Below are 14954 nucleotides of genomic sequence, written 5' to 3' on the forward strand. Positions count from 1 at the left end.
GTAGATGACTTTTGAAAATAAAAAAACTACATAGTGGAATGTTCGGGATTATCAACTTGAACAAAGTTAGTCTGTATGACTTTACGACGTGAATGATACTTAGCAACAACATGAGCAAGTGCTCGGCAAATGCATGACCAATAGTCCTTGGAACCACAACGGTAACATATGTCTATTTCTATGGTGGTTGTGCCTTACCTTTATTCTTGAGGTTGAAAGATTTGGGATCTAGAGAATCGCGCTTTGAAACCACAACGGTAACACATGTTTATTGGACCCCAAAAGTGTGGCAAGCGGCGTTCGTTATGGGAAGCTGAGATATCCACCAAAACATGAAGCCACAGGGTATTCTCTTGTTTACAATCAGCTCCACCCTTTTGAAGGCTTCCAAAATTACACTTCCGGAATCATCCACCATGTTCGTCTCACAGGTTTGATTTCGTTTACTTCTTATTTTCTTCAAAGTTTCAATGGAGAATTACAAAGTTGGGTTTTGCTGAAATGACTGAACTTTTAAATCCCCCAAACATAAGTTTTGATGGAATGTGGTTCTTCTGATAAGTTGGTGATCTAATTGTTGTTTTGATGTAGGGTTGAAACTGAATACACTGTACTTTTAACGATGCGGGGATCCTTCTATACCTGCAATGAGTGAAATCCACCAGTTCAAGACTATGTCAGTTTCTGGTCCTCGGAGCTACCCTGAGAGAATAGCGGTTGTGGGAGACATTGGCCTTACAACACAACTACCACAATAAGTCACTTGACAAGTAACAATCCTGATCTTGTTTTGTTGATTGGTGATGTTACTTATACAAACCTCGACCACACACAAATGGAACTGGCTCTGACTGCTATTCTTGCTCATTTCCAAACTCTCTGATACATGAGACCTATCAGCCTCGATGGTTTTACTGGGGAAGGTTAAAATATAAATTGCTTTATTTCTATCATAGGCAATGGCTGCTGTAAATTATGGCATAGAACTTGTTTTCTTATGTTGTCATTGCTGGGTAATTTGTGTAGGTATATGCAGAGTTTAGTGTCCAAAGTTCCAATAATGGTTGTTGAAGGGAACCATGAAATAGAAGAACAGACTGAAAATAAGACTTTTGAGGCTTATAGTTCTCGGTTTGCATTCCAATCTGAAGAAAGCGGATCTTCGTCCACATTCTACTACTCATTTAATGCAGGGGGGATTCATTTTATCATGCTTGGAGCCTACACTGACTTTAGCAAATCAAGTAATTAAAGTTTGCCTAATTTTTGAGCTCATTCCTTGCCTAAATATTCGTATTTTTGCATTTCTTTTTCTTTACAAATGGTTTCGTTATTGTTTCTATCCCCATTAATCACTGATTTCTTTGCCTACAGGGAAACAATACAAGTGGCTGGAGCAAGATTTGGCTAATGTGGACAGATCTGTTAAAAGTTAATGCTTTACTTAAACTGATTCTGCTATACTGAAACTGATTCTGTGTAAAAGGGCTGACTGTTGCCTTTATCAGTCGACCCATTCTCTTTCTCAGTCGACCCAATTACTTCAATCGGCTTATGTATTGAGCCATATATATCAGAAATATCTGAATGAAAATATCAGATCTCTGTTTTAAGTAAAAAACATCAGCCCTCTGTTTCCAAAAAAGCTCTCTGCACTCTGTTTCTTTGATTTTCAATCTTTATCATTTTATTCAAGTTTTATTAATGATGAAAGATTGTCTAAATACCAACATGGTATCAGAGCCAATCTGATCAAAGAGTGGGGCGTTTTTTTTTATTCTCAAAAAAGGGGAAAATTCCAAGTGAAACCCTAGAATCAAAATTTTTCAAATTCATGGTTGGTTCAAGTAGCAGTGGTGAGATTCGAACTCCTATCTTCAGTGGAGTAAACTACGACTTCTGGAGGACAAAGTTGAGAACAATTTTTGTATCTCATGATTTGTGGAGCTTGATTGAAGATGGCTATGTTGTACCTCCAAGCACTGTGGTTTTGACAGAGACTCAAACAAGGGAGTTGAAGGTAAACATCAAGAGAGATGCAAAAGCTCTTGGGGTCATCCAAAATGCTATCTCAGATGAAATTTTTCCGAGAATCTCAAATGAGACAAGTGCCAAATCAGCTTGGGATATGCTGGAGAAAGTCTACAGAGGTTCTACTAAGGTAAGGGCTGTCAAACTCCAATCTTTGAGAAGAGATTTTAAGTATATAAGAATGAAAGATGAGGAATTGCTAGATGATTACCTGAGTAGATTGTCTGAGATTATTAATCAAATGAAAAGCTATGGTGAAATCTTGTCTGATGAGAGAATAGTTCCGAAGTATCTAATTAGCTTGCCAAGAAAGTATGACAACATAGTTTCAATCATAGAGGAGACTAAGGATTTGTCAACTTTGAGTGTTGAAGAATTGATTGGTTCTCTCAAAGGTTTTGCTCAAAGATTATCTAGGCATGACAACAATGATGTAGAAAATGCTTTCCAAACACTTACAGTGAATCCAAAAACTCAAGCTAGTTCAAGTCAAAGCAAAGCCAACTCCAACAAGAATTGGAAAGGCAAAAACAAAGCGTGGGAAGGAAAGGGTAATTTTGAAGACAAGAAAAAGGTTGAGAAGAGTTTGTATGTTTCGAAGTGCAAAATTTGTGACAAAGCTCATTCCGGTGAAATTGGTTCAAAGGAAAAGTGAAATGCCACAAGTGTAGCAAATTCGGGCATATGCAAAAGGATTGTACCTACAAAGATAATCAGCTAGCTCACTACACCAAAGCAGAAGATGAAGAGACCAATATGTTTTATTTTGGTCATGATACAACCGTCCAAGAAGAAGCTAAAGTTTGGTTTGTGGACAGCGGCTGTAGCAATCATATGACGGCGAATAAGAACATTCTCCATAATGTTGACACTACAAACCTAACCCGAGTGAAGATGGGAAATGGGCAGCTAGTCGATACATTGGGAAGAGGTACTATTGCCGTGCATACGAAGAATGGAAAGATGTTCATCAAGGATGTCATGTTAGTTCCTGATTTGAAGCAAAATTTGCTAAGTCTTGGACAACTCATTGAGCATGGCTACTACTTATATTTTGGAGACAATACTTGCAAGATATATGATACGAGGAATCGTCAACAACTCGTGGCTAAGATTGAGATGAGGAAGAGTAGAAGTTTTCCTCTCACAATTGAGTATGCAACTCAATCTGCATTCAAGATGGAAGTGCAAGAAGATTCAAAGCTATGGCATAAAAGGCTTGGCCACTTGAATTTTCAAAGTCTCAAGAAGCTACAAGAAAAAGAAATGGTGCATGGGTTGCCGAGTATCCAAGAAAATGAAGAAATCTGTGAAAGGTGTGCACTTGGGAAGCATCATAGAGATTCATTTCCACATGGTAAAGCTTGGAGAGCAAAAGTTCCATTGGAATTGATTCATACAGATGTTTGTGGACCCATGAAGACCTCTACTCAAGTGGGAAACAAGTATTTCCTAATATTCGTGGATGATTATTCCAGAATGACTTGGGTATACTTTCTAAGACAGAAATCAGAAGTGTTCTCAATCTTCAAGAAGTTTCAAGCTATGGTTGAGCGACAATCTGGGTATCTAATCAAAGTTCTTAGAAGTGACAGAGGAGGAGAGTATACATCCACAGAATTTGATAAGTTTTGTCAAGATATTGGCTTGGAAAGACAACTTACTGTCAGCTACACTCCACAACAAAATGGAGTAGCTGAGAGAAAAAACAGAACCATAGTCGAAATGGCTAAGGCAATGTTACATGACAAGGGAATACCTCAATATTTATGGGGTGAGGCAGTTAATACAGCGGTCTACTTGATGAATAGGCATCCAACAGTGGCAGTTGAAGATAAGACACCATTTGAGGCATGAAGTGGAAGAAAGCCTTCCGTGAATCATTTGAGAGTGTTTGGGTCAATCTGCTTTGCTTATGTTCCGAAAGAACTAAGACAAAAACTTGATGAGTCAAGTGAAAGATGCATTTTCGTAGGCTATGCTTCATACACAAAAGGGTACAGACTTTACAATTTAAAAAGGAAGAAAGTTGTGGTTTGTAGAGATGTTCTTTTTAGTGAGAAATCTTCGTGGGATTGGAATCAAGCAACCATCCGAGAAAAATCTGTACAAATCAGAATTGAAGAAGAAAATCAACCAAATGAAGAGGAAATTGAGCCAGAAATTCCACAATTATCACCTGAAAACAGTCCTCAAACTCACTCTCCTACACTTTCAAGTCCAAGTTCAACGCCGGTTCGATTAAGGAGCTTAAATGAAGTCTATGAAAGCTGCAATTTTTGTGTTGAAGAACCAGAAAACTTTGATGATGCAGTGAAAGAAGAGACTTGGAAGGCTGCAATGCAAGAGGAGATCAATGTCATTGTGAAAAACAAGACATGGGAACTAGTGGACAGACATTGTGACAACTCCGTCATTTGAGTGAAGTGGATTTATAAGACTAAGCTCAATCAAGATGGTTCCGTTCAAAGGAACAAAGCTAGATTGGTAGCAAAGGGTTATTCTCAGAAACCCGGGATTGATTTCCAAGAAACATTTGCACCGGTAGCTAGGCATGAAACAATCAAAGGCCTTATTTCCGTAGCTGCTCAGAAGGGGTGGTTTCTACACCAACTTGATGTCAAGTCGGCTTTCCTAAATGGAGTCCTAAAAGAAAAGGTGTTCGTTGACCAACCTCAAGGATTTGTTCTTAAAGGACAAGAGCACAAGGTGTATAAACTTAAGAAGGCACTTTATGGCCTGAAACAAGCTCCGAGAGCATGGTATGGAGAGATCGACTCATATTTCAATGAAAGAGGTTTTCAAAGAAGTGAGAATGAACCTGCCCTCTATGTCAAAACAGAAGGTATTTCAGATATCCTTATTGTTTCCTTATATGTTGATGATTTGGTTTATACTGGAAGTAGTCGTAATATGATCTTGAATTTCAAGAATGACATGATGAGGAAATATGAGATGAGTGATCTACGCATGTTGCATTATTTTTTGGGAATTAGTATCATTCAATCAAATGATGGTATCTTTATTACTCAAAAGAAATATGCAAAAACACTTCTAGAAAAGTTCAAAATGGTTGGTTGCAAGCCTGTTGCAACACCTCTAGTTGTGAATGAAAAGTTTCAAAGAGAAGATGGTAATGGTGATGCTGATGAATCTGTGTATAGAAGCCTGGTTGGGAGTTTGTTGTATTTGACAGCGACTAGACCCGATATTATGTATGCTGCAAGCTTGTTGTCCAGATTTATGCACAAGCCTACTTGCATTCACTATGGAGCTGCAAAGAGGATCCTAAGATACATACAAGGTACACTTGACTTTGGTATTATGTATGAAAGGAATGTTAAGCCCAAATTGTATGGGTTCTGTGATAGTGACTGGGGAGGTAGTGTGGATGACTTGAAGAGCACATCTGGCTATACTTTTACATTAGGGACTGGTGTATTCTCTTGGGCATCTAAGAAACAGAAATCAGTTGCACTATCAACGGCAGAGGCTGAGTATGTGTCGGCTTCAATTGCAACTTCTCAAGCAGTGTGGCTGAGAAGAATTATGCAAGATTTTGGTGAGAAACAAGAATCAGCAACTCATATCTTTTGTGACAATAAGTCAGCTATTGCCATGAGCAAGAATCCTGTCTGTCATGGTAAATCAAAGCATATTGCTCTGAAGCATCACTACATCAGAGGTGCTGTGAAAGACAAGGAAGTGGATGTGGTCTACTGCAAGACAGAAGATCAAGTTGCTGATATCTTCACCAAGGCATTACCAAAGGACAGATTCATCTACCTAAGAGAACTTTTGGGAGTGAAGCAGCAAAGCATTAAGAGGGAGTGTTAAAAGTTAATGCTTTACTTAAACTGATTCTGCTTTACTGAAACTGATTCTGTGTAAAAAGGCTGACTGTTGCCTTTATCAGTCGACCCATTCTCTTTATCAGTCGACCCAATTACTTCAGTCAGCTTATGTATTGAGCCATATATATCAGAAATATCTGAATGAAAATATCAGATCTCTGTTTTAAGTAAAAAGCATCAGCCCTCTGTTTCCAAAAAAGCTCTCTGCACTCTGTTTCTTTGATTTTCAATCTTTATCATTTTATTCAAGTTTTATTAATGATGAAAGATTGTCTAAATACCAACAAGATCCACAACTCCCTGGTTGCTAGATACTTGGCATCATCCCTGGTATAGTACCTATGAGGTCCATTACAGAGAGGCAGAATGTATGAGGTTGGAAATGGAAGAGCTTCTGTACTCTTATGGTGTAGATATAGTGTTCAATGGACATGTAAGTAACGATAACCACCAATGATTGTCACAATCTTTGATAGGTAACAGGTTTCTTTCTTATAGCCAGAAACTATGTGGAAGAAGTGGTATAAGGGTCCTTCGATTGAGGCTTTCTTTCATACCAGTAACCAGATAGTGATAGAAAGCTAGAAGGAACTGCAGTTTATGCTTTAAACTTTTGAGAAAACAAATTTAATATGAAATTAATTGGTACTTGGTTCCCTTATTGCTAAAACACATAACACAAACGTATTTGAAACGCTATCAGAAACAATAACCTTATCTTGAAACTCGTATCACAGCAGTACCATTTGGTTCCGATCCCAAGCATGATTTTATTAAGTTGTCCTTAGTGTCTATGAATGATGACAATTTTCCTCATTGTAACTAAATATCTTTTCGCTTTAAAGTGCACTGAATGTTCTTCTGTTTTCTTGAATAAAACAATAGGTTCATGCCTACGAGCGATCGAATCGAGTTTATGATTACAACTTAGATCCCTGTGGTCCTGTATATCTCACCGTTGGTGACGGGGGTAATCGGGAGAAGATGGCAGTTCAACATGCTGACGAACCTGGTCATTGCCCAGAGCCATCAACTACTCCTGATCAACACCTAGGTGATGGTGCCTTTTGTGCAGAGAACTTTACCTCCGGCCCAGCAGCAGGTAAATTTTGTTGGGATCGGCAACCGGATTACAGTGCTTTCAGAGAAAGCAGTTTTGGCCATGGGATCCTTGAGGTACTCCTTTTTCTGTGTTTCTGTATGGCAAATATTCAGTCTGACAATGCATTCAATTGTCTAGAAACGTTATACTTTAATTTGTATGACCCTACACTACATATGATACAACTTGAAAATGATTGATGGAAAGATGAGCATGTGCTTGACTGTCAATGTGCATAGAAAGACCACACATGGGTAAATGTTATGGAACCAGTTTAAATCATTTTTACCATTCCACTGCAATGTCAAGAGAAAATCACTTAGCACCAATATCTGTTTATACGGAGTGCGAAAATCCTGTGACTGACTTGAATACCCTTGATCGGTTATTGAGTAGCAAACATATAGATGTAGGCTAGTAGGCTACCTGGATTATACACTAAGCGTGCATTTTGATGTGCATAACTTGCAGGTGAAGAATGAGACTTGGGCTTTGTGGACATGGTACCGGAACCAGGACTCCGACAATAAAATTGGAGATCAAATTTATATAGTGAGGCAGCCTGATAAATGCCGCATCCGCCATTTGTTCGAAAGTTGGCTTGCTGACCTCTAATTCTCACTGCTGCTTGCTGGGAAAAATTTATTATTAAGATCCCAAATCAATTGACCATTCTTATCTAGATAGGAATAGGATGGAAGGTTGCAGAAAGAGTAGGAAGATGGGGTTTCACCTATGTATACACACTATATATAAGTGGAGGGGGGTTGGGGGGGTGGGGGGTGGGGGAGGGGGCGGGGAGAGAGAGAGAGAGAGCACAGAAGAAGAGCAACTCCGCTGTTGTTGTATGTAAATGATAAAATCTCGTTTATACGTCTCCTTTGTAACTTGAATATATACTCTCTCAACCAATTTATACAACAACAAACGTGTAAGATTGGTTCCTGGAGCAATTTCGGATATTGAATTCTAAACTAATTGCGTATTTTGTTGAGTTATCAAAAATTTCCCCTCCCCTTATTGTGAAGCCGAGAAATTGTTGGAAGTGACTTTTATACTGTCACATGGTGTTACCAGTTCACTGATGTTATGGTGGTACTGCTTAAAAGGGTGGCGTTTTGACAAAATCCTTAGCTCGCGAGCTCACAATGCACCCCGTCCATAAGTCATTCGGAGTTTGGACGGAACGATGAGGTTCGCTACTACCTCGGTACAAAAAACCTTCAACAACTTCCCGTTCATTGTATTCTCCATTAAATTCCAGGCCAGGGGTTCCACCTCCATCTCATAGAGATTATCATCACCTGTTGTTTCTGTGAATAATGTAAATTTCTTACCAAAACATTTGTAATATTGTGCCAATTATATTATATATTTGCAGGATGCATAGCAATTTGGTGTCAGTAAAACTTTGTCTGCCGCATATTTGATCATGTTTTAACTTCGGAATTTCATGGTCTTGTTAATTTTGACGGATTTTGAAAGGCTTTTAAAACAAATTAGAATCAAACTTTCGAATTTACTACCCCAAACAAATTGCACTGCAAATTACCATAATCAGAATTCATCAGGTCATGTACGTACTACATAACATTTACTTAGGATATGAAATGGTGAGATCGATAAATTCGAAATCATCATTATATTGTTGTTCTTATTACATTAATATAGATATATGTAGCCACTATATATACCTATTAGAGTGAATACGATACCAATGCCCCACAATTTGTTGTCCTGACACAATCGACCGGATTCGCTGCGTTGTAGTCAAAACAGATGACGACTTCCTGCAGATACGCGATCCCCCCGTCCTTCTTGCACATAAGAAGAGGTGTTTTCCCTCCTATAGTCCGTCGAATGGCCGATTCAAGGTCGATGTAATGATATTGATATCCTGGTACAATCCCAGTTGTTTGAGAAAATAGATGTTGTGCATTGTAGGTCAACCATAATCTATGAGCTTCGTGGAAGTATTGTGTCTGGGAAAATTTATTGTCCGAGCACCTGCCGTGCTTGTTGTACTCATGCGCCCAGAAATCCATATTTGTCCGTCTATTGTTGAAGCTGGGCCAGGAATTGGACAAAAGTAATTGCAGATTATGATCAGCAATCATCTGAAGCACAAAGACGAGAAGTTACAAGCATTTCAGAGAGCTGCAGGAGAAAAAAACAAACTGAAATGAGTATATATATTCAATGTGTACCTGATTTCTGTCGAATAGGGTGCCAGCGCAGAGTATAGGTGCAGATGGATCGGTAAAGTTGCTCGGCCAGAGGCCGTGTGTCGTAAAGGTATGCCGTAGAACTTGTTGGTTTCCACAAATTCCATTCCCAAGGCAGAAGACGTATTGGAAGATATCATATGGTGTGGCAGCATTGCTCTTTCCGACATAAGTGACGAAGCAAAGAGCGATGACAACGAGAACATGTTGTGCGGAAGCGTCAAATGTGAAACCAATAAACTACAACGGCAAAATATGATAAACTACAACGGCAAAATATGATAAGACAAATAATCTAAATAACACAAGGATTTATACTGGTTCGGCGTAAGCCTACGTCCAGTTCCGAGACGGCGAGGAAATTCCACTAATATCAAAAGGAGATTACAAATAGAGTTCAACACTCAAACCCAAATCCCACATACACCCAATAGCTTTCACTCATACAAAGAACAAATAGAGAAGAAGAAACACATACCAAATCCTTCTCTCCCAAAAGCCACAAAATGTAGCAATATATCTTTGAATGAATGATTGCACAAATGGAGAACAGTAAAACAGCAGCACTCAATTTTCTTCTCTATCGGCTGCTCTCTGTTTTCTGCTATATGCTGCCGCTGAGTTTCTGCTCTCTTTTTTCTGCTATCTGCTGCCGCTGAGTTTCTGCTCTCTTTACTGACCAAAAGGCATGAATTGCCTTATATAAGGCTGGTGCCTTTTAATTAAACCCTAGCTGCCATGTGGCTTTCAAATGGGTAACAAAAGGCCAAACCTATTTGGGTTTGAGACAAAAAACTAAAGGCCCAAGAAGTATTGAGCCACAAAATCCAACAGAACAATCTTGAAGAAGTGCATGGTTGTCAAGCAATTATCAAAAGAACAAAGGGAGGGAGGGAGGATGGGAAGAGAAATAACAAGGAAAGCTAAAGAGTGAATGAAGTGTGAATTTTCAAAGAAATGAAGAGGTGTTTAAATAGTTAGAGTTGAGGTTAAGGGTAGGGTTTGGAGAAATTAATTAAGGTGAAGCTAACTAGCAAAGATGATAATAATTAAGGTCAAGTAAGTGTGAACAGATCCTGAACTAGGGAATGCCTCTTTCTTGTTATGCAAGGCTTTGCATTCTCATATGCATGCTATAAAGGGTGGTAACCGTGTAGTGGTTGATTCATCAACAACCCAATCAACCCAATTATAGCGGTTCCTCATATATCAGATTCAGACCCCAAGCAAGCTAATAGTCTCAATTTTTAGATTATAATTCTATTTCAGAAAGCCATTCAGGACCACGCTAGCTAAATATGGTTCCAATCGAATATAAACAGAAACGATTTGGACATTGTTTATGTATCTTATCTTGTAAATTGAAGTTTCAACCACTACCTTCTAGCAGTGGTAATTCTTATCTTTGAAATTTTGGAGCTCTCCTCTCCTCTTCATGGTTTCTATTCAACTTACTTATCCCGGTTGCAGATAATTAATTAACTTGTGGATTAAGTAAATAGCTATTTCAATTTGCTGCTACTCACCCTGGAGCTAGCCTTCGGACCGGGGAAATCATATTGTCCTATAGACACCCGCTTCGTCGCTGCAAGGCGACACCGCAGGGTGGATATCTGCGGGTACTCATCATTTCATTTCATGGTTGTATTGCTTCACATTTGCAGATTGTTAACACAACATGCCTTCTGTTTAGTTAATTTATTAATCAAACATGATCAAATATACAACATACAAATTGTTAGAATTGAGGTCAAGTGTAGAGTGTAGAGAAAGATTAAGTTGAAGCTAGCTAGCAAAGGTGATAATAATTAAGGTCAAGTGAGTGTGAACACATTCGGAATTAGGGAATGCATCTTTCTTGTTGCCCACGGCAATGCGTTCTCATGCTATAAAGGGTAGTAACTGTGTAGTGGACGATTCATCATCAACCCAATTATATAAAGTGGTTCATCATATATCAGATTCAAACCCTAAGCTAGCTAGTAGTCCAAATTTTAGATTATAATTCTGTTTCAAAAATCCATTCAGGACAACGCTAGCTAAACATGGTTCCGAACGAAAAAATACAGAAACGATTTAGGCATTGCTTGCGTATCTCATCTTGTAAAAACGTACAACTTACAATACACTTAATTTCGAACATTGTTTGAGTATCTCATCTTCTTCGTTGAAAGGCAACACCGCAGGGTGGATATCTGCGGGTAGCCATCATTTCGTTTCTTGGTTGTATTGCTTCATATACTCGTAAATTTTTATCGACTCCAAGTTTCTTAAAGACATCCATAATTTGAACAACAAAAGGATTTCATTACTTTCGATATCTACGTACACATGTACTTGTTGTTGCCTTCCGTGACCGAAACCATACTCTTCACATATACAACGGGCGAATGATTTGCTTTGCACAGTGGCAAATAATACGGTTGCGGAGGAAAAATGGGATTGATCCTTACAGCACTTTGAATGGGAAGATTTTTAAGCTTCTTAGTACGGAAGTTATAGCAGACTATGCCTCCATTTTCCTCTACTGTAAGAACCTCTTCGCTTTTCCACATTGGCAAGCCTCCATTTCCCTCTACTGTAAGAACCTCGTCGCTTTTCCACATTGCCAATGTGGAGTACAGGGGCAAGCCGGACATTGAGAATGATGGGATCTTGGCAGCAAAGTGTTTTGTCCAAACACCACCCGCATTTTTCGGACCACCACCAGAATCATCATCCATTAGCCACATTTCAAAGGGTGGTGTATCACCATCTTCAAAGGTATTACGATTCAAGCGAAAGAGAGCGATGGATTCATTCCACACCTTAAGACGCATTTCAATACCAATTCCTTCGAAATTGTTGAACTCTACCATCTCATGTGGTAACAGTATGTCATGAAACACCTCACGACTCATGTCAAACAAAACGATCACTCGCCTAATTTTTTCTTGCTCGGGATAGGTGACATCATAGCTATCGGCAAATTCCTTTTGTTGCTCACTTCCTATCCAATAACACATCCCCTTGAAGTACACCTGAAAAGTTTCAGGCCAAAGGAAAGTAGTTTCCGTTTCTAAAGAATAAGGCTCGATCTCCCTCCAAGAATTAGTTCCTAGGGTATACACTACTACCTTGGGAGGATGAATAATCAAATGTTCTGTGCCGCCATGCAATTCTGAACCAGAAAATCCAATTTTGACAACTTTGTAATCTTTAGATTTAGGATCATAGCCTAATCCCAAAACATCGTCGAACCGATCTGTTAGTGGCATGTAAGGCATAGACAACCACCAAGGATGAGGATCCCTAAAGGATGCTTCGTCGAACCAATCTGGACTGTATGTCTCCGAGGGAAGGACCCTGAATTCCTGAATTGCCGGATTCCACAAAAGCACCTTAGTAGAATTAGGACGAGCTAGACAAATGATCCCATCACAATGACCTATAACATGAAATGATTGATCATCTCCAATCTCCAGACTCATAGAAAGAGGAATATTGACGTCCTCGATCCCAGAAAGAGTGCTACACTTGTGCACACCACCATCGTCATCATCAACAATGACATTGTCAAAAGTAAGTACTGAGAATACGGATTGAAATTTGTCCCCATTTGGGTCCTCCGTAGAAGGGACTAACATTCGCTTCAGAAGGACACGAGTGGACTGATCGTCCAGCAAGGAATGGGAGAGGTGCTTGTCGACGAACCTGGGGTCGTTGATGAGAGCATGCCACCATTTAGCGACGCACTTGAATCGCATCAGAGATTTCGGAGGCAGAGTTGACAGAATATTCACCAACAAATCTTGTCCGATTTTGGATGTTTTGTTCGTCATTTGTGCAATGTCAATTATGGACCTCACCCTTGTTCTACGATACACACAAAGACCAACACAACAAGATCAGAAGATTCCACAAAAGCTCATCATCATCTGGCATTGCTATTTCTTGTTAAAAAAAAAAAACTCATGGATACATTCAAAAATTTAGCCCTACTGAAAATGCCAATTGAAATTCAAAAGCGAAATAAGAATCGAAGCAAAAAAAGTATCCTTCTTTCATTTAAAAAAAAATATAAAAACTGAAATTGAATAATAAAAAGTTAGAAATGAGGTTACCTTGTTGTAGACTAGGCAGTAGGAAGAGGAAGAGACCGAAGCAGAAGCAGCGCTGTGAGTGAGAGGGAAAGGGGCAGACTCGGCGCAGAAAATGTATTTTCTGTAAGACTTCATCCTGTGAAGAACATCAATAGAAATTCCTGTGTAATCTAGAGAGAGAAAGAGAAGAATTTAAGAGAGAGAATTGTATCTGAATTATCCTTTTCATATATGATTGAATGAATCTTACAGTACATAATACAAGTATATATATCTTTGACTTTCCTTACTCACTAAGTATTCTACACTAACTGTTTTAACTATCATAACCACCTTATCCCTTCCTCTTTTGACACTTGTCACAATCTAACAATTCTTTATCTTTACATCCCCCCTCAATCATATGCTTGGAGGAACCAAGCATAAGATTGGAACAATGATGCTGAAACAAGGGTGCAGACAGTCCCTTGGTTAATATATCGGCAAACTGTTCTTTGGATGACACATGAAGCACATGGAGATCTCCTCGAATAACACGTTCCCGCACAAAATGATAATCTATTTCAATGTGTTTCACTCGAGAATGGAAGACAGGATTAGAAGATAATGCAATGGCAGAGATGTTGTCACAATAAAGAACCGGTGCAGTGAAAAGAGGAACACACAGATCACATAAAACCTGCCTGATCCATGCTAACTCAGCTGCTGCTATTGCCAACGCTCTATATTCTGCCTCTGTTGATGATCTGGAAACCGTGTGTTGCTTCTTCGATGCCCAAGATATAGGACTCGAACCAAGATAGACAATATGACCAGACGTGGATCTTCGATCATTTGGGTCACCCGCCCAATCGGCATCACTATAAGCCTGTAGTTGAAGCTTGCCTGGTTGAAACTGAAGACCATAATGCATCGTGCCACTGAGATACCTCAAGATGCGCTTGACAGCCACAACATGGGAGTCCATAGGATTATGCATAAACTGGCAACATTGATTTACAGAGAAGGCAATATCAGGCCTTGTAAATGTCAAGTATTGCAAGGCTCCCACAATACTTCGATATTGGTGTGGACTGTGATAAGGAGTCCCTTCTGTCTTAGACAACCTGTGATAGGGTAAGCATGGGGTGTTACAAGGTTTGGAATCTTGGAGGTCAACCTTTTCTAGCAGATCCTTGATGTATTTAGTTTGTGACACAAAGAGACCCTGAGGCTGATATGTAATCTGTAACCCCAAGAAATAATGAAGCTGGCCTAAATCTTTCAGGTCAAACTCTTTGGCTAAAGCTTGGATAACATCATCAATCAACTGAGATGAGCTGCCAGTAAGGATGATATCATCCACATACAAAAGAAGAACCACAGTACCAAGAGGAGTGTGCTGCACAAACAATGATGGATCAGCCAAAGAAGCTTTAAAACCCAAACCTGGCAAGAAACTTGTAAACTTTTCATTCCAAGCTCGAGGAGCTTGTTTTAAGCCATAGAGTGACTTATGAAGTCTGCACACATAATTAGAGGGATGAACTGAACTTTCAAAGCCTTGTGGTTGAGACATGTAGACTTCTTCATGTAGATCACCATGAAGAAACGCATTCTTCACATCCAGTTGCCTCAAGGACCATTGAAACTGAGCTGCTAATGCCAAAATTAATCGAAC

General features: G+C 39.3%; 1 protein-coding gene and 1 pseudogene across 1 annotated transcript; one reads left to right on the forward strand and one right to left on the reverse strand.

Moving 5' to 3' along the window:
- The first annotated feature begins 250 nt into the window (after window positions 1–250).
- LOC126584403 (purple acid phosphatase 15-like) lies at window positions 251–7736 on the forward strand (annotated as a pseudogene).
- Window positions 7737–11498: 3762 nt separating this feature from the next.
- On the reverse strand, window positions 11499–13437 carry LOC126587596 (F-box/kelch-repeat protein At3g17530-like). Its single transcript, XM_050252679.1, has 2 exons — window positions 13316–13437; window positions 11499–13067 (listed from the first exon to the last, which is right to left on the reverse strand). The coding sequence occupies exon 2, from the start codon at window positions 13031–13033 to the stop codon at window positions 11534–11536; it is 1500 nt and encodes a 499-aa protein (XP_050108636.1). The 5' UTR covers window positions 13034–13067; window positions 13316–13437; the 3' UTR covers window positions 11499–11533.
- Window positions 13438–14954: the final 1517 nt, after the last annotated feature.

Source organism: Malus sylvestris, chromosome 10 (genome assembly GCF_916048215.2).
Source record: "Malus sylvestris chromosome 10, drMalSylv7.2, whole genome shotgun sequence".
NCBI lineage: Eukaryota > Viridiplantae > Streptophyta > Magnoliopsida > Rosales > Rosaceae > Malus > Malus sylvestris.